Source organism: Phalacrocorax carbo, chromosome 2 (genome assembly GCF_963921805.1).
Source record: "Phalacrocorax carbo chromosome 2, bPhaCar2.1, whole genome shotgun sequence".
NCBI lineage: Eukaryota > Metazoa > Chordata > Aves > Suliformes > Phalacrocoracidae > Phalacrocorax > Phalacrocorax carbo.
In genome coordinates, this window is record NC_087514.1 from 54425265 (window position 1) to 54445827 (window position 20563).

At 40.0% G+C, this 20563-nt stretch overlaps 1 protein-coding gene across 1 annotated transcript in view; it reads right to left on the reverse strand.

Moving 5' to 3' along the window:
• Window positions 1-20563, reverse strand: part of DLGAP1 (DLG associated protein 1) — a 432218-nt gene that overhangs the window by 30696 nt on the left and 380959 nt on the right. The window contains exon 8 of the mRNA XM_064442940.1: window positions 1564-1937. Within this exon, the coding sequence (XP_064299010.1) occupies window positions 1564-1937 (374 nt within the window). The remainder of the gene's footprint in view (window positions 1-1563; window positions 1938-20563) is intronic.

Here is a 20563-nt window from a genome sequence, read left to right on the forward strand (position 1 = left end):
TTTGTTCACAAAAACTACCCTGGCAGCTCCTCATGTACCATCTCCAGGCAGTTTCTACATATGATCATTGCTGGTCAGCTGTAAATCTCAGAATTTCAGAGGGAGATTTTCAAAGGTTTGAAAGAACATTTGAGGCTCAGGTTTCCTCAGATCTCAGAAACTGAGGCCCCTATACATCTCCATAACACAACCTTAAGAAGAGACAGCAGGGAGATGGTGTCTCAAGAGCCAAGATTCACATTACCATTGCTCGTTTGGCTTCTGCAAATGTGGAAATGATTTCTTCCTACCCATTACTTTGCAGGGTGTTTGCCTTCAAAGGAGGCTTTGTTGCTTTGCTCAGTGAAATGAGGGATTACAACAACAAAATGGCACTTTATGCTTGGCTGGGTATGGGAATAAGTAATAGAAGAGCTTTCCTTTATCCCTGTCCCACCTGGATCTTGCTCCTGTGTATAACACTGAACATCAGCCCTTCTTTCAGAATATACCCAAAACAAATGGCTGTGAAGCAGAAAAAGACTACAACAAAGGCAGTAAACTGAACCCCCAAGCAACAGCAATTATTGCCCTTCCAAGAAGAAGTAAGAGAAAAGTCAGAGCTACTCCAGGAGCTGCCCCTGGGATGGCATACTTCTACACAGCGCCTCTCATCTCATCAGGCCGATGTAAATTCTTAGGCTTTGCTAATCAGATAAGCCTGTCCAGGCACATAGTGCTGTGCTTACAACCTCCATCTGCAAGAAAAAAAAGAATCATGTCTTCTTGTGAAGGCTGCTAAGCTGTGGATTGCTATTCTATTTGCTTGGGATTTATCTCCCATCAAAACCTATGTTGATTCTCAGTTGATTGTAAGTTCAAGTACTTTGTTACAAAAGCTAATCCTGCAAGCAGATAGTTGGAGTCTTATGCACATTCTTTTGGGGGGGTATGGGAAAGATTAATTAAGAAAGCATATTAAGTTGGTCTCGTTTATTTGCTCTTCTCCTTTCTGTAAATAGGAGTGAACTTTGGCAGCGTTAGTTTTCTTGTTTCATTCCACTAGAGGTAACAAAATGTAATTTTCTTTAACAAGGGCAAATCAGAAGGAACTTACCCTCTGCTCTTGAGGCTGAGATAGGAACAATGCTGCCTCATTCAAGCGGCTACCAGTCATGATGAAGTGCATGAATAAGCAGTGACAATTAATTCAGTGAGGCTGGACGAAAACATTTTTTGGGTGATAGTGTAATGTAAATCATTGTTTTACACATTCCCTTTCAATGATTTAATTCATGCCTTTCTGACCCCCACTGTGTTATGATTCATAGATTAGTGCTCACGTGTGTAATTTAACAGAGCTGAATAACAGGCAGCAAGGAGACTTAAACAAATCCTTGCATCTGATGTTTTTACGATAAATTAGTAAACATCGCTAGTACCATGTGGAGTGGTTATGCCACTGCAATTTCTACATAGGTACCTGTCAGGAAAAGAAGACAAAAAACATTGCATAATAAGCAGCAAAACAAATATAGAAGTCCGAAACAATGGCAGGCATATAATCCACATCCTGTACCATACCTGTATTCCAATAGATAAGCATCTGTTTTTCTTGAAGTGGTCCTTCTTTCTATCTTCTACTGCAACAGTGGCAATGGTTGTGGTGGTGGTGACGGTGGCAGTGTTGTTCCCTACATGTTGACTTGCAGGGCCATGGATCTGCGCATTGGCAGCTTCAATAGCAGCTGTTAGCGCCTTCATACTGTCCAAGCTCTCCGTGGAGTTGCTAAGTCCAGACTGACTGATGATATCTCCCCTCTGTCCATGCCCATCCATATATGCATCTTGGGCAGATTCTGTGCTGCTCTGGGCTGTGATGGAGATAAACGGTTTGGTGGTAGTTCTTGGTGGGACTGGAGGCGGTGTCTTCTTGTAGGTGGTAATGCAGGATGACACTGGAAAAAACATATGGGAGTTCTTGATTCATTGATGCTGAAGGGAAAATGGATGCAAATATACTCTCAAAGCATCAGTGAGCATGGACAGAGCAGATATAAGGAGTATGCTGTTAGCCAAAGATCCCCCAACAGCTCCAAGGTAAGTGGCATGGAAATACCTCACTTATCAGTGCCCTCTGTTCCTACTGATGTGAGTGGCAGAACGGCCAGTAGAGGGAAAGAAATAATCTATTTGCCAAGTTCCTCCTTAGTCTTTTTAGGACTGTTTTCTCCAGTATATTTTCTACTAACTGTTCTAAGTCCTGTGGGAACAAGTCCTTCCACCAAAATGTTTCTTCTGCTCATGGCTTCCAAACAAGATTCACAAGGATGATGTGTCTCCAACCACTTATCCTAGCTAAACTGTACTTCACGCGGTTTTAGTGCAATTGTTTTCTGTCTCTCTGCCCTGTCCTACTGTCTTTACTGAGCTTATGTAGAATTTTAAACTACATTTTTCTGATCAGAGGGAGATCCCCAAACCATCCTAGGTCAAAGTCTGTTAACGCTCACCATGCTTGGACCTGTGTATTTCCTACTATAAAATATGTCACCTGTTGCACGGACTTCTCAAACACTTTGAAATGCTTTGTAAGCTGCTGAGGACATATTTAAAACACCATTTTGCCATGCCTAAGTTTCTCATCATAATTATAACATATAGGTACGGGAAGAAAAATGCTTAATTTTACACACAGGGAGTTAGCATAATGAAGTCAATGGCTAAAGCCTGTCAATCAGTGCAACTACTGAAAGTGTAAGTATAAACATTTGCAACAACAGAGGCTTTAATAAAAGTTTATGAGGACTCTTCATATTTTGAAGGCCATGCTCTCCTTATAAGTGCTTCTATAGGGATTTGGAAGATTAGCTTGAGGTTCCCAGGTTAAAAACTATTGGCCTGTGTTTACAGAATTGCATGCAGAAAGCACTACATGGAGATAAAAACATCTTCCTTTAAGAGACAGCTGGCAGCTCTGCATTACTGAAGTCTTGGAATGCTTTCAAATGAGGAAAAAAAGTCCATTAAGAGCAAAAAACAATCATGATATGCTCTATTTTTTAAGAAAATAAATGCAGGCATGAACCTGTGCAAAGTTCAGACACAAACATGTTAACATAAATTCTTATTAACAGTAATCATATGGCAAGAAATGATTCATCAGATCATTTTAATTGGCAGACGTCTATGCCACCCACATAAAAGGTAACTCTACTACAGCTGTTCTGCTCTCTGTTTGCCCTGTACGTGCTTGTCGAGCCAGAAGCCATTACGGTATTAATTTGACTAGCTCAGATCCATATGCCTCATATCTCCCGATAGCTGTAGGAACAGTTATAGCGTAAAAAGTGTTTCCAGGGCATGAAATCACACGGGATTTTTTTTCAGGACTCTAAGTTTCTGATAACATGTCTGAACCCATGTTAAACATGTTGAATGCTAATGGAAAAAGAGTGTTTCACTAAGGTAGTGAGGGTTTTGAAACTATGATTCACTTCTGAAGAATCAAACAGAAACCACAGCATCTTTGAGAGAAGAGATGGCTAAAAATGAACTTGTCAATTTTTAACTCTGGGGACGTGAATAGTTGACAGGGGTTAAAGGTGTTTTTTAAAGTGCTTATGACAAGACCTATATTTGGAACTAACAGAAAGGATGATAATTTTACAAAGGGGATTGTGAATTTTGTGCTGTTCTTCATTGCTTTTGATGCTGCCAAAGTGCTTGTGATGGTGCACATTCAGGTACATCATCTGCTCTTGCTGCAGCACAAACATTTACTCCGGGAATTACGGAGAATTGTGGAGGCTGCTGCTTGGGTGCTGGTATCCCAGAAATGACCTAGGTGGTTCGTGGGCTGGAGAAAGTTCTCTGAAATGCAAACTGAAATTCACCACTGAAGAATTCAAAGCACATACACACGTGTATATCCAGGTAACGCTTTGGGAAGCCTGTGCCAAACTTGTCTAATAAAGGTTTGTGTGCAATTCCACTTTGCAATTCAGCAAAGTATAAATTGTCCCATTTAAATTATGCTAGGCAGGGTCATTGTGGAACTCCTGGGGAGATGCCAGCACCTTCAGGACACCCCAGTAAGGCACATGCCATTTTTCCTACATAGCAAATGGGGAAATGATAACGAAACACACGTGAAAAGTGCCCTCAGGTAGGAGAGAGAGCTTGAAAAATAAAAAGCAAGCCTTACAAGGCTGGTCCCCACATCCCCGGCCATCCCCCCCTAGAAAGAGAGTCAATAGCAACTGTCTATCGACAGCTACCGGGCACTCTGGACACAGCAGTACAAATACAGAAATGCCTGATTAAGATGTCTTTAATTCTGTTGGTAAATGTACTCAATGAGGAGTCTAATCCACACTGCAATGAAAGATGTTTGCACTCAGCTAATTAAATCTGAAGTTATTCTTAAGAGGGGGAAAGAATTGACAAGTCATATGGTGAAATTGTAAAGAGAAACAGCAAACGTTCTTTTAGCAAGTCAAAACAAATCCTCAGTTTCCTGGAGTCACGCAGCACATACTGTACAGCTCCGGAGAAGTGGAGTGTGCAAGTCATAAAAGAACCCCAGGCACTTCATTACTGGAAATGATGTAAGCTCCTGCCGCTCCTCTGCAGAAACGACAACAAAACAATGCTTGGGCCGCCGCTGCCGTCGGAGGCAGCTGTGCTCTAAATGTCGTAGCTGGCTGAGCCTTCCAAATGGCTGAAGCACAACAAGGAAAGGGATCTGGCACATCCGTTTTCCTCTGGGCACTTTCAAGAACCTGGCAACTTGTGACATGGCAACCTGAAGGATCTGCTGGCTTTTCAAGCCGCTACGGTATTTTAAATATTAAGCTGCCTGAAAAACAAAATGAGTACCCCCCAAGAAAAATGACAAAACCCTGGCGCTCTCCTTGTGCAGCCAAAAGAGTCTGAGCATTCGGTTGGTGTGGGAAGAGCACATCATGTTACTTTCTGTCCCTGCAGGCAAAGGGGAGGCTCATCCATCCAGGTCTCCCACAGCAGAGATGGACTGCCCGGCAGGAGGACGCTGAGGGAGAAGATTGCAGGATCATGGGGTGTGTGAAAAAGATGGAGAACCCCCTGCTTGACACACAGGGAACTTTCAAAGAGTTTTGCACATGAAAGTTAGTTTAATTCACATCAGGAAGTGAACTGAAAGGGCTGTATAATTCCCTGATAAATACGTTCTTGGACACGGATCAAGGAGCGAAGTTCTGTACGGAAACTGATCTGACTGGAGGGTCAAGTCAAAGTAGTCTCGTTTTTCATTAAAATTGTTTAGACATGGAGTTAATCGGAAATATAATATTTTCTGAATAGTAAACGTGTATATGAACCCTAGTTTGTCACAAGATAGAGAAGCTTTTCATGTTATTTTCCAGAGCGCACATGCTGCTGGCACAGGTATACGTGCCTCTCCTAGGGCCTATGCAAGGTTTAATCCAGAAACTAGTTAAGTCATATGCAAGGTTCCTCTGACTCCCAAAGCACCTTGAATCAAGCCCACTGTTTCCAGCAGCTGTCAATCCACTAAGCAATGCTCCCCTTTTTGTTTTGACATTTATCCTGTTTCTGTGGCCTGCCTCCGGGTTACAGTTTAATCCCAAACACCTAGTGAAAATGCACTTTCTCCAGATTTAAAAAAAGTCCTGCTATTTGTCCTCCTAACCAGTATTTCCAAACAACTAGCTCATGGGACAGGAATTTGGAACAGGGAGTGTCAGCCACCCAGTTCAGAAGGAAGTCTAATAATAAAAAAAATAATCCTAGATTGCATAATAATAAAGGCTTGAATTTGAATGTTTCATTGTAAGAGTACTTCAGTTGTTTAAACATGCTCACTAGGGAGATGAGCCCTCGGGAACAAACATCAGCGTGCAAACACAGAATTTTAGCTCAGTGAATGGGTGCTCAGGAGAACCCCAAGGCAGATTAGTATTTGTGAAGAGATCAAATTCATGCAGTACTTTGAACAGTTCAGGTTATAAGATATGCAAGCAATATCTTTCTAATTTGGCAGTCTCATATAAGCTTGGTTAACAAATACAAGAATAAATGAAGGTGCAAATTTAAAGTTAATTAAAACAATAGTGTTTCTCTTGAGAAAAGGACTAATTCCACAGTTTGAAAGGAGGAGCAAAGGTCACAACTTGTGCACTACTAAGCATTAAAGTACAAGGCAAGAGCTCTTCCATCCTGCACAGATGGACCTCAGTCTTCTGATTTACCATCTGTTAAACAGGTATGTTAACAGCAGCGCCCTTGCATCTCTCACAACTGCAACACAAAACAAGCAGGCCTGAGCCTCGCAGCTGCAGCCCCCGAGCTCCCCACACAAAGGTGCAGTGCTTGATTTGGCTTGTTAGACTCAAACAGAGCTGTTATTCTTTTTACTGTGCAGTTATTTCCTTGCTTTGTTGAGGTTTTGGGGGGAATGCTTGGAAATGGGGTTTCAGATCTCGTATTGTTATTTTTACATGCAAAAAAAATTGGTATGAAAACAGAGCATGCATTTTCTTAATAAAAAACCTATTTTTCTATAGCAGATGGCTTCTGAGGATGCAGAGATTTACTATTAAAAGAGTGAAATAAAGATTTTCATAAGAAGTTCTAAACTGCCCAAGGGAATAATACCAGAGTGAGTTATAGATGTCATTATCCCAAATGAGAACTACTGAAATCTCTGTACAACACCACCTTCATGGTTCTGCCAAGGCCGTGCTTTTTCCGTACCTCCACCACCGCGAAGCCAGCCATCTTATCTGACAAAAGCCTAAGCTACGCTGGATTTGAAAACAGGCATAACTGATAACTAAAATCCTGCAGAAATCTATACAAAGTATCAAAACTATCTTTACTGCACACAGTAGTGCCACAGTGTTAAGATTTAGTGTCTCATGTACTGACGTCTGAAAGACGGTGCTGGAGAGCTTTTCATATATCTGGGTATTTTTGTTCACAAGTAGGGTGCCTCCAGCTTCCTCGCTGGGTGCAGTAAAGGACCTCCTGAAACCTAAGAGAGGGTTGAGACACAATAATGCTTATCCTGCATCTCAAACGGATTGAGTTAGCAAATCTGCACATGGATGACAGGTGAATATTTCTCCAGCAGATTTTTTTTTCTTCTAATGTCTGGTGCTGGAAGCTGCTGATGCCAGTCAGAAGTTTAACTGCTATCCCAGGGAAGCTGAATTAATGTACAGAGAACAGGTGAGACAGACAAAGGTGTCTGCTAAACGTAGTTTATCACTAGGATATCAGCACAAATTATGGATGCACAAACAAAATTCAGTGCATGTAGGCTTCTTAGGAGACCCACTTCACTCCTCTAAACATAAAAATGACTAGTATGTTAACAGCACACAACTTAAGCAATTCTACTCATTTGGCCTGAAAGCCAAGAAGTCTACAAACAACTGAAACTGTGGAAAAAAGATTTCACATAAACTGAAAGTCATTAACCAAAGTGGATTGTTGCTAGGATGGCTTATAATACTTCTAAAAACTGTGATTGTTACTGGTGTCAAGCAATTAGGACCTAGCTTTATCTTTTCTGAAGACAGAGATAAAGTGGGTAAGAATACAACCATGTGCAAACCCTAGATTTAAGTTAAAATCCATATGAACTGCATTGCCTTTTTACCTGGAGTGAGAATTTGGAGGGGACAGCAGTAGCATTTGCTTCTGCCATGCCTTGCCAGCAGCTGTCTCCACGAGATCGAACTGCATTGTACCTGTGGAGATGGTGCTTTACAGATGGGTTCAATCCTGGCCATTGGCCCATGTGACATAATGAAGTTATATACCCATACAGATGACATATGAATAGCTGCTCAAGTTGAAATTCAGTCTGGCTGAGAAGGAAGACAGAAGTGAAACTATTTTGGCCTTATCCTTAAACTCTGCCTACCAACAAAGCATCTGGAAAAACACCACCAAGATCTGCAGGGATGATGATGTGAGTCTGTTCTAGGCAGATGCTTTCCGGGAGCTTCGAAGATTCAAAATGCTTTACAACAGTCATGGTAGAAGGTGTCTGATACAAAACATTAACCTCTACATTCAATGAAACATGTTGGAGAAGAGTGAAAGGAAGAAAGAAAAACAATACAGCAGTGTCGTCTTTTTTTAGTTAGCATATGAATTATTTATCATCTCTTTTCATCTGTACAGCATTTTTTTTTTCTGAGAAAATCAGGGAAACACTGGTCTGTAGCTTAAACTAAGTCTAGCCAACCATTCAAATGCTTTCTGCGCTTAAGTACTGCACCAAATTCTTCATGCTTCCCCTCCCCCCCGCTTCAGAGCACTCATGGAAAACAAGGAACATTAGAATTTTAGATAAAAAAAGGATACTTAAAAATATTTTATTCAGAACTTAAATGTCATAAAATCACCATGGTAAGAAATTCATAAGCTTTCTGAATATCAATACATTCATCTTATAAAAGGCATTTAGGGAAAACAGAGGAAACCTTGTGAAATATAGTAGTTTATCCCACTTAGACCAAGAATGTGTAACCATAGATAAATGTAATAATATGCAGCTCGATGAAATCAGATCCTTTTCCCATGTATTTTCCAGGAAGCAACTTCACTAGCACTTTGATGTAACACTTTGTTATGTGTTGCTGCAGCACTCTCAAATTCCAGAATTTGCATCATTTTCCCTCTGGCAATACTGTTAATAAAACAAAAAGGGCAATTTTTTTTTTTTTAATGTGGAGCTGTAATAACCAAATACAGACACATATATGTAAGCAGTTATTTAAGTAAAACACAGTGCAAGAATCAAAGCCTGGATTTTCAGAAACACAAGGGGTTGAACTTTTTTGCAAGTATCGAGCCACCTTAGCTAGGAAGATGTATTTTAAAAGTTTCAAATCAAAGCATACTCTGAAAAACTAATAAGTTGTTTTGACTACTGAGGAATGGTTGAATGGAAGAACACACTGCAAGTTCTTGGGGCTAATCACTTGAAAACCTGCCTCTTACTTACATTTCTAAATTGGATCTGGATTCTTGGAAACCTGACCTGAACCGTGAACACAGAACCTAATTTCCAGACTATACCAGTAGCTCTTTCAAAGTGTAGTTGTGCAGCAAGCACGCCAAAGTGGAGCCCATGCTTGCCACTCTGTTTGGGCATATTACCGTAGGTGCTATTTCTCAAAATTATGATGTAAGTTGGTAGCAACTGGTTCTGGACCTATTAATATACCTTTGTATGTATCATTTCCCCTCAGTTTCAAATGGAGTATTTAATATCTGAGCAACCAATACATAGGAGACTTGAATCCTGTCAAACCTGGAGGTATATCAGGGCAGATGTATGGTCAGAACCAAGCCCACATGTTACTCATGAAGCAAGTACTGTGGGTTGTGCCCTCCTTCACAGTCCATTAAGAAGCACTGCATTTTGGCCTTCCTGAGCCTCTGCTGCCAATCTCTCATCCTCCCATGGTGGCAATGGAGATGACTGATGATAAAGCAAGTTTAGCAGTCAGTCATTGTAAGATGAGCTTGTCACGACTTTGATGGAGAAATTGCAGGTTGAAATTGCACAGCTTTTGTCATGTAGGAGGTCAGACTAGAGAATAATTAGGATTCTCCTCTTCTAAATCTGTGAATCCCAGATACTAACCTGTGAACCTAGAGGAGTCTTAAGCAAGCCAATTATCTCTGAGTAATCTGATCATGTAGCATTTAAGCAAGCCAGATTTTAACGTAGTTGGACATCACTGTTTTCAACATTACTGCAAGGATTTTCTCTTTAAGCTTTTCACTGCAGCTGACTTTCAAAAGGCAATATTTGGCTGGAGTGTTAACACTTCAAAGTGTGATTCCTCTATAAGAAAGAAATGATTGTAAAAGTTGTTCCCTCTTCCTCAATCTGGAAATGTACCTTCTTTGCTGCTTATGTTAGCAAGAAAACAAGCTTCTACTGGTTTTTACTCCCAGTGGTTTTCTGAACATCTAATAAACTTAAGGTAGGGTAAGCAGAATTCTGTACCATTACACACATCGGCATCAAGCTGGTCTCACAGAATTTGATTAGTGATGCATCTAAATTGGCTTAGAAATCAATTAGTTTAAATTGCTGCAAACCCACCCCTGATGTGGACACATTTAGAAGTGGGTATGACTGAGAAAGTCTTTTTTTTTTAAACAAATGAAAAATGCAGTGGAAACAAGAGTAATTCATTCAAAGAGTTTATCCTAATTAGCTATATCAGTTCACTGATTTTAAACTGATTTCCTTTTATGCCATGGTGTGCAACAAGCTGTACATTTATCAAATACATCCAGTTGAATCCACTGAAAACTGTACAGGTATAATTTGACCTGATGACAACTGGTGAAGTTTAAGAGCCCTCTTTAATTTTCTGAGTCAAAATCAGTTCTCAGGGTTGCTCAGTTTGAGTTCATTTCTGCCTGCATGGTTTGGTTACATTTATATCTGGGATTTTTTGAAAGATACAATAAAACACAGAACACAGTGAGCAGCACTGTTACTAATGAACTTTTCAAAGCTGGCCCACACTGGGGAAGTTCTGTAGTATGAGGCAGGGGTATATATATATATACACATAGGACAGTTATATTCCTCCAGTCATTAGAGGACTGGTATACACAGCAAGTACAGAAATGTAGGTACACCAGATTTGCATGTTATTCAACCCTAAGGCTGCTCAGAAGCTTTTAAGCAATCAAGAAAGTCATTGCTTTGACATAGCCTATTCCAATGTATTTAATACAACCTGGAATTTACTATTTTGGTACAGTAGCCACCTACTTCACTAAGCAAACTACCTCATGATGCTGATGAGTACAGGTTATGATTCCTCACAGCAGAAAGCACTTTGTCACCCGATCCAGCAAAGGACTTGAATATCTTTATACTCTTAAAGTATGTGCTCAAGCTTTTTTGCTGAGTCCCCAATGGCATCAAGGCTTTACTGCTTTCACATCATCTCAGGAGTTTACCTTTCAATTTGTTTTGAGAATCTTATTTTATGCTACCTGGTATCTAAGATTATATTAAATAGTTTGGCTAAGAGTTAAAAGTTATTCAAATGACAGCAACGATGAAGGGCTGCTGTGTTTTAATCAGATATATGTTGTGAAGAAACTGTACAAATGCCAAAGAAAAGAAAACAAAAGCCAATACAAACTAAAAGAATGTGATTGATAAAAGCAACACGAACAGCTTTTTAGCTACTATAAATTGCCATGAAGCACCACAAGAACTGATTTATATAGTTTTATTATCTATTTGTAGCTCACTATAACTGAAAAGAGCTATGCAGGTATAACAACACACTATGTTATTCTCATAGAGAGTTAGTAATAACCATATAAGCAGAAAACCAGAATTCAGGAAGGAAAGCATCAAATGGATATTGAGCAAGAAAATCTGTTCAGCCAGGGAGGTACTGACTTGTTTTTATGCAGCCAGTACTGCATTTTTCAGCGCACTTATCTGTTTTGGGATGTTCCAGTCCAGGCAGGAATTTCTAAAACAAGCAAGTTCTGCTCACATATTTCCTAAGAAAAATGCCAAACCCGAACCAAAAGCAAGAGCCGCTTGGAGCAGGAGGAAGGGAAGAGGGAAAATTATGACTAAATCCATACTCTGGGCTGAGCAGTGACTTGTCACCTGAGAAAGAGAATTACAACCCAAGTCAAAAGTTCTGCCTCCCCTGTGGTCCTGATAACCTTATCAGATGACCTGCTAAAAGTCACCTGTCGGGGCAGATCTTCTAGCGCCTTGGGGGAAAATCCAATCCCTTCTCAAATGAGGAGGAAATGTAGGCAAGGGGTTTACACAAGAAATTATACTTATCTTTGGCCTAATTTCAGGTAAAATAGCAAAACTGACTTAAGGCTGAGGACATTAGCATTTTTCAAAACCTATTAAAAACAGAATTGTTTGATGAACAAGGCATATGGAGAATGTGCATAAAATATATATTTTGTGTTGAGAGGAATTAAAATATACACCAAAACCTGATTTCTATCTTCCTGTTTTACGTTCAAATTAACAAGCTATGTCCTTTCTCAGTGACAGGTTTGAGGTCACTGAGTGACCTCATCCTTTTCTCTATTTGCCTTTTTTTTTTTAAACAAGAGTCCTAGTTAATAATGCAACAAATCTGCTGAAAATACTGGCTTGGCATGAGAAATTCCTAATGATCAGCCTGCGTGTCCTGAGCACAAAAAGTATTGACATCTCATTTACCATCACCATAGTGTACAGATAAGAGCATTTCAATAAATCTGAGCACAAAAATCACTTCTTGTTCAGATCCTGAACTAGCAAGAGGACAGCACGAGTTCCCAGAAGACATTTAGATGAAGAAAGATGGTGGCCCTGGCACACATGAAAGAGGACAGACCAGTCTTGTGTTACTTTCAAACAAGATTTGAGTGAAAGACATTCTCATTTCTTTCCACTTGTTACTCCATTTGTTAAAGAAATGCCTGTAAAACAGGCCTTGAAGAAATTCAGATTCACAATTTGTAGGAGATGTCAGACACAGACTCCCATAGCTTCCTTGGAGACATCAGCTGCATGTCTGATGAGAGCCCAACAGCTTTTTTTTTTCCTTTCTGTTTTTTGTTTTGTTTCTTTTTTATTTAAAAAACCATCAGTTTAGTAGAGGTGGAAATTTTAAAATTTGCCAGCATGACCCTGAAATGCTGATGGCTGAATTCAGCTGATATCATTCCAGTGGCAAAAATCACGTGTTTATTTTACATAATTTCCACAAGGACAAAGAAGCATTGCCACAGTAAAGAACCAATGTGAGCAAACTTTTTTTCTCCCAAGCACACACAGGATTTATCTTTCAATAAGAATTTCCTTTAGCCAGAGATTTTGGAATTAGTGCTCATGGTCTCGACCTGGGGTAAACCTCCCTTTTCCCTAACCCCTAGACAGCAAAATAATATTAGCATTTCTTACATTGGCACAATTGTAAAAAAATGAATGATGCATTTTGTACCAGCTTAGATAAAATGTAAAGCCAGATGTTTTGTGCTGGCTAAGTTAAAAGGTAAACCCAGGACATCTATTTAATACGTAAAAAGCGAAAGCAAACACGCCCAAATGAATTTTGACACTTCAAAGTGTTTAGACCTTTTGAATCTCCAGACTACAGAAGTGCTTTCTGAAGATCACAAGGCTGATACAAAATCTTTGCGAACACCACCGAAGTGAACCCTGCAAATCCGTACACTTTCACATGCACATAGCAAATCCTTCACACCTCTGAGTGCATGAAATGCAGGAAAGATAAAATTTTTAACCAAAGCTCCAATTTTTGAGCTCTCTTCCTACCATTTTCTGCCCCAGCCTGAAACTTCCTCTTCTTTAATCATCCCTCTAATAAGACCCATTTATTGCACACAGCTATTCCTCCTACAAACTGGGTGTTTCTTTTGGAATAAAAATCTGTCTCTGAGACTTTGCCGGCTCACTGTGTATCAGAAGGTAACCCAAACCTTTGACTGAAGATGCTCCCACAGGCATACGGGAGGTGAAAGAAAGGGGAGGAATCAGGTCTGGGCACTCTTGTCCACATTGGTCAGTTTAAAAAAAAAGATAAACAGAGATAGCTGTGAATGAAAATGAGGACGCTCAGCAGTGCAACAGGCAACCTGGTTCAACTCAGGCTGTTCAGTTCAGGTGTGCTTTGCTTGAAAACCTTTACATGACCTCAATTTTTGTTTGCATGGATGTTTGAAGAACGCCTGTCTTAATACCAGCACCTTTATCTGCCTGGTTGACATTGCTGAGAACATGTGGTTATTCATTATTTGTTATTCTCGTCAAATTACAGAGCCTGAGCAGTATCACTGTCAAATGCCAATCACCCAGCACAAAAAGCAAATAATTAAAATGGACAGATGATGAATAATCCAGAGACCAGAGTCTGCTTTTCATAAATTCTCTGTTAACAAATGATAAACAAATACATGTGTCATAGTGAGGATTGTTCACAAACAACTTGGGAACCGGGAAAAATTATAAATTCAAGATTTATATCAGTTCCAGTGAGTAAATCAGTCACTTCTTGTTACCAACAATATTAATATAATTCACTTTTTATCATAAGGGATCTAAGAGGGTATGTAGACTGTGTGTAGCTGTAGGTCACAGCAGCATCATCCGCGGCTGCACTGTACCCAGCTGAGAGAAGGGTTTAAGGCTAGTTGGATGTTTTCCAAAAGAGCGATTACTCTGGAGTAATTATGCATTTTGGAAGTGGTTTAAACAGAATCACTACACCCCAACTTTTTATTTGGGATTAAGGTCATCCAGACAAAGAGTTATTCTGGAATAACCATGGTTTTGGAGCATTTCTGGAGAATTTTGGGAGACACTGCTGCAGAGAGGAGTGTGGCACATGTGAGCCAGCAGCCTCCTCCCGCGACCTCTGTTTTCTTTGGGGCCTGTCAAAATGCTGGCAGGTCTGATTCCCTTCAGCTTTTAAAGACTAAAAAGGGCAATATTCAAAGAACTTTGTCTGGATGACTTGGGTGAAAAAAACAGCAATGAAATGTGTGCATGAACTTGCCTCTACCTAAAATTTCTCAGTGCACAGACTTCCCTACCTGCAGAATGATTAGCAAAAGCATAAACAATTAGTTTTTAATAATTTCAAAGGCAGCTTATCACTTCCACAATGTCACTCTTTTGTGTATAGAAGTGCTATTTAATCCATGTACACCAGGAGTGAAATCTACTTATAAAATAAAAAGGAACCTTCTTAGCTGTTTTCCTGAATTTAGCCCTTAGGTCTGTGGATGAGTCATATTTCCCTTGTTATCCCATTCAGTCGACTTTTCTATACATGTCTTGAATGTACGATGTATTAACAGCCAAGTAGGCCACCACAGCAGTTTTCTCTGAGATTGGGAACCTGCTGATTTGACCTGTTTATTGAGAGAAAAGTGTCATCTCAACAGGACAAGATTGTTTCATATTTTTCCTCCCTATTTTCCTCTTGTGTGCAATTTCTTTTTAACCCCATAGAGCCAAGTAAAGAGTGACTGGTCTAGAGGATTTTCTTTTCCTTTTTCTTCTTTTCTAATATTTATACATCATTCAAGAAAAAAATACAGAAACATTTATATAAAAGTTTAAATTGTGAACTTGGAAAAGCATACCCTTCATGTTCTTTATATATGTCTGTGTGGAACGTCTTTGTGTCTATTTTTAAGCACATGCAGTGGAATTTAGACCCTTAAAAGGGAAAACAAATGTCTATATTTATGAGCAACCCTATAATGATAAAGGGAAAAGTGCAAAACCTGTCATGACAGAAATGAGAAGACAATCACTTCAAACCTTGCCATGCTCACACAACAGAATGGACTTGAGCTCTGTTGAGTGTGTTAGAGTCCTTCAGGATGGAAGGCACTACTCACTGTAATTTAAGTTAGTATTACAGTCAAAGAGCTTTTGGTTTTAAGTGTCCCAAGCTGCTCTGAAATGTTCCAGAGCTTTTCCTCAGAAAAAGTTGTCCTCCTCCTCCAGAAGTTTTCCTCACTGCCCCTGGTACAAATTAAATGTAAGACCTCCTAGATCATTGTATTACCCTCACTAAGGAGAACTGAGCCAACAGTACTTCCCTCTCCTCACTAAATTAGATGCTGTCAAAAGAAAAAAATGGGTTAAGAAGGCTACTTTTCCCATTCTTCAGACTGCTCTGTGCCACTTGGTAGAGAACTGAGCTTACTGTGAGCTTCCAGAGCCTGCCATGTAAGAAATCCATCCTACGTGAAAATTTTAACATCAGTTGCATCATTAACACATGTTCCTGTCTACACAATATTTTTTTTGCACTTTTCCAGGTGAGGCAGAGGCTAGATGAATTGTTACTGTGCACATACAATTTTCTAATAAAACCAATATGGGCATTTTTATTCTTGGAAATGCATTCAGAAAATCTTACTCTGCTTCGTATAATATGCATTAGGCTGACAGGTAGGTGAGGTGCTGGAAGTGTATGTGGGGTAAGAAAGAGGAGTCCACAAGTACCACAAATACCTGTGTACATATGCTTGCCTGGAGACACAAATAAAGTCACCCATGAATACACATACAAAACTGTGTTAATTTTGAACTCTGCCTTTAAGTTTTGCTTTCATTCTCATTTTATATGATGCAACAAATGTCAAGGGATGCTTTTGTCCTGAGCTTTGACATGTATCTTTGGTTTCTTACAGGATGCTCCTTTTGGGTAGCATTCTCAGCTTCCTCGGCATATGACACCGGGAAGGATTATTTGGTCTATCCATAGCTTCCATGCAATACATGTTAAGTCCCAAAGTATCTTGCAACACTAACCATTCTGACTCAAACCACAAAACACCCCAAAACTAAATTAAAACACATAGAACTTGCAGTAAAAAAGGCTGAAACTTCAAAAGTGAAATGCTATGGGGAGAGCAGAATAGCTTCAAGGGATCAGCCCTTGACACAGTAGTGTCATGGGCCCTTCCAGATGAGGCTGAAGCTGCCCAGGTGACCCTTTCTTACAGGTAAACTAGTTTATTTGACACCACAGATTGGAGTTAAGAGGTTGGTGTCCCCAGCTTTAACTGATATAAATCCTAATACAACTTAGTTCCCCACTAGTTCTTCATTTCAAAGAACAGCATACGAAAAGATACTCAGAAATTGTTTTTCTGGAAGCAGTTACAGTTTTCTTCAGCTTTAAGGTAACTGTACATGCATGTGCGTATATTTGCATAAAGGTGTTACTGGGACATGGAGGGAATTATAGTTAATAGCACCAGATGTCCTACGGCTTTGTGTCAAAGACAAAAAACCTGCAGCTCAGTTGCTCGCACAACCTGCTTGCTATGGGCTAAAAAATATTTCTGCTTATAAGAAAAATAATGCACATTATTTCACTGCAGACTTGAGCAGCAGCCCTATAATTACTGCATTCTCAACTATCTTCCACATTCCCCTTGAGCTGTGAATTACAAGCTTTCAGCATATTGGATACTAGTACTGTGGCATGATTAGATTACCATTTCCACAGGTTGCCAAAGCAGAAGAATAGCTCATCTAAGTATGAATAGATTCATTTACTCAAAGAGAATATTCTTTACCTTTCAGACTAATCGTCTGTGTCTAACACAGGGTAAAAAGAACAGAAATTCTTTGCAGGTTAGCTTATCTTAGAAAATAAATTTAAACCCCTAGTTTTTATATCCCAGCATTTGAAGGTATGCGGATGTGGGGGTTTTGTCTGGCTGCTCAGAAGAGAGCTGTTGTTTGCAGAATGCAGATACAGACCTGTTTTCTGTTGTAGACCGAATGTATTAGTCACTGTGGAGACTAGAGCGTAATGGAAAGTAGCCATTTTGTGTTCATTTTAGTGCACAGCCTTGGAGAGGAGAAACACACATATCCATGTCATTTTTGATGTGCTATTGAATAGAATATAAAGATCATAAATATTTTATTAGTTGTTTATGGGTTAAAAAGGTAATTTGCACAGTGTAAATATTTCCCTTTGGAATTGATGAAAACATAACAGGTTTGAATTCGAAATAAGAACCAGCATTTGAGGATATTTGTTATTTGCAGGCTATTTATAGTGTGAAAATTTAACTGTGTATGTTAGGAAATACTCAGATCACCAGTATGCCAGTGACACCCATTCCAGTGCTTCTGAGCAGCCGTAACCCCAGCCTAATGGGCAGTGCCTATCAGATTCACAGCTCTCTTGTGCTGCCGGAACTTCAGGCAAGGAAGGCAGGTGAGTCCACTCTACTGTCTGTTCAAGTATATAGGTTTTTTTTTTTACATGGAAGCTGATATATACCACACGTGGCAATGCAGGCTGGAAGCAGCATCAGTGGCTCACCGGCTCCACTCGCCCACTGTTGATGGAAACCTGTTTCTGCTCAAATGCATTTACATCCTTGCCCTACACAATGGCATAAAAAAGACAGCTCCACAAATTGCCTTCCCAGCTGTTCACATCTTACAAAAGGTTTTTGGTGCATGCAAAGGCTGACCCATGCAGAACAGTGGAGAAGTCAGTGAAAACTCATAGGTCCTTCCAACAGCAAGCAGCCTTGGTGGCCCATCTCTTACGTTTGTAATGGAAATTCCTGCCACACATTTGTGGCCTGCTCGGCACTCTTATCGCCTGTGTTTTAACTCTCCAGTTTATGATTTTAGTATTTTAATATTGTCTCCAGACCATCTGCAAACCACCTACAGGGCCTGGCAGCTCATACAGTTTGGGAAACATTGCCTTATGATACTCCTCTGTATTTATGACACTAAAAGCTTGTTAAAAAGGCAAATCTAAGCAACTTTGGAGATGTTCAAGGATAACCACAGATCTCTTCTTGACATGCATCATTATGTAGTAAAAGAACATTCGGTGAAACAAAAGGATATTTATTATTCAACAGATTACACTCTGTTACAGCTTAAGTGAGTCTGGAAAAAAAACTACAGCATTATTTAATTAATGGTGGTTTACAAATTACATCCAGAGAGAGAATAGCTGCCTTTTCAGTTTTTGTTAGCCTGCCTGTGGCCATGTGAACACTACTCACAGAAATACTACTCCCTTCTCCCTCCCTCGCTCACACACAGACACACACATCATTCTTCTGACTTTGTTCTGATCATTCCTGAATGGTTTTCCATTCAAACAAGCATCTAGGTAAACAAAAACATGCCACCAGTAGGAAAAAGAAGCCTTTTACCTCCGGGTACACATGTCTCTCTCTCCATAGGGCAAACACTCAATGTGTTTTCTGCTGTGGCCTCTCTCCGAGCTTTCTGCTCCCTCCTCAGCCCTGCCTACATTGCAGCCTTTTGGATGCTCTTCCTGAGTCTTTCTGCTTCCCGCAACCTGATGTGATTACAGCCAAATTCCTCCTCCCTTACAGACTCTCAGGACACCATATTTCTGCCTTGTAGTTCAATACATCATGCCATCGCTGGCCTCCTGTGCATGTGCTGTTTTGCTTTCTGTAACAATGCAGTAAATGTCACACTCGTTATCCAGAAGGATAAAGCCCCCTCACCGCATAGCGTATGTACAAAATGCCTGAAGTTTTCCAACATGCTGTTTATGCCCTGTTGCAGTACTGTCTTTCTGAAAATCCCAGTTATGACCTGACCCCTGTATGCTGTGCAATTTCAACCTGGCTAATTTCAGTTCCTTGCTGTGAAAGGAAATCTGAAACAAATACAAAAACCACTCACAATCCACTTAGCATGTACTTTCAGAAAACAAAAGGAGGAAAAATCTGGAAGAACCTATATAAACGGCTATAAATGCCTAGAAAACACAAGCACTCTGGGCAAGTAACTTATCCCACCCTCCTTACTATATTTGGAGGGGATGAACTGCCCTTTGGCAGTGTCTGCCTCCCTCCCTGTACTAAATGGCAGATGACTAATTTTGGATGGCCAATAGGCACGGGGAATCCCAATGCTAATCAACTCCAGCATGTTGCTGCACAAAGTTGCCCCTATTTGTATTTACTCCCTTTTCTCCATTTTGGTAAAGCTCTGAGATGAAAATCTGGAGACAAAGAGATACCATTCTAGCCACAGAGTTTCTCTGTCTCAGATACAGTGGTCACAAATGTGCAGAAGGCCTCTGTTTTGCTGTTTGTGTAGTGCTGCACAATGGAAATCAGCAGTTTGTAGACAGCTCTTTCCAAGATCAGTGAGAATAAGCACTCCTTTCCTTCCTCTCTGATTTCCTCCGAGTTAATGACAGATATTGACCTTATGGAGTCACTGTAGCACATTGTGAATTATGTATGAAATACAGTTTCCCTGTCCGCTGTGGACAAGGTTGACTGTGCTGTTTGCAGTACCCATCGTCAGAGGGCTTGCAGTTTTCTCAGAGACACAGCTAAGGCAATCCAACTCACCAAAAATAAAACTGTTCATTTTCAATTAATAAAACTTCTTTTTCGTTCCTTAAAATCCTCCCAGCAAACAGCTTGTTGTAGCAGCTGTCCCACCTCCTAACACAGTTTATGACCTCTTAAAAGCACATTTTATATTCTCCCAAGGGCTCAACATGCGCTTAAAGGTAAAGTGCAATGTTGAATAGAATAGAATAGAATAGAATAGAATAGAATAGAATAGAATAGAATAGAATAGAATAGAATAGAATAGAATAGAATAGAATAGAACGGAACAGACTATTTCAATTGGAAGGGACCTTACAACGATCATCTAGTCCAACTGCCTGACCAATTCAGGGCTGACCAAAAGTTAAAGTGTGTTATTAAGGGCATTGTCCAAATGCCTCTTAAACATTGACAGGGATGGGGCATCAACCACCTCCCTAGGAGGCCTGTTCCAAAAATACCAAGGGAGATTCAAAATATGGCCAGGTGCCTCACTGGCAAGCCAGGAGCCAAGAAATCAATGATTATAGCCCACCTGTTCTTTTTTCCATCCAGCAAAACTTACTTCAGTAAATATCTCTCAGATTATGTCTAATGAGTGATCTCAGGTAACAAGTTCCATACAGAGAAAACCTGA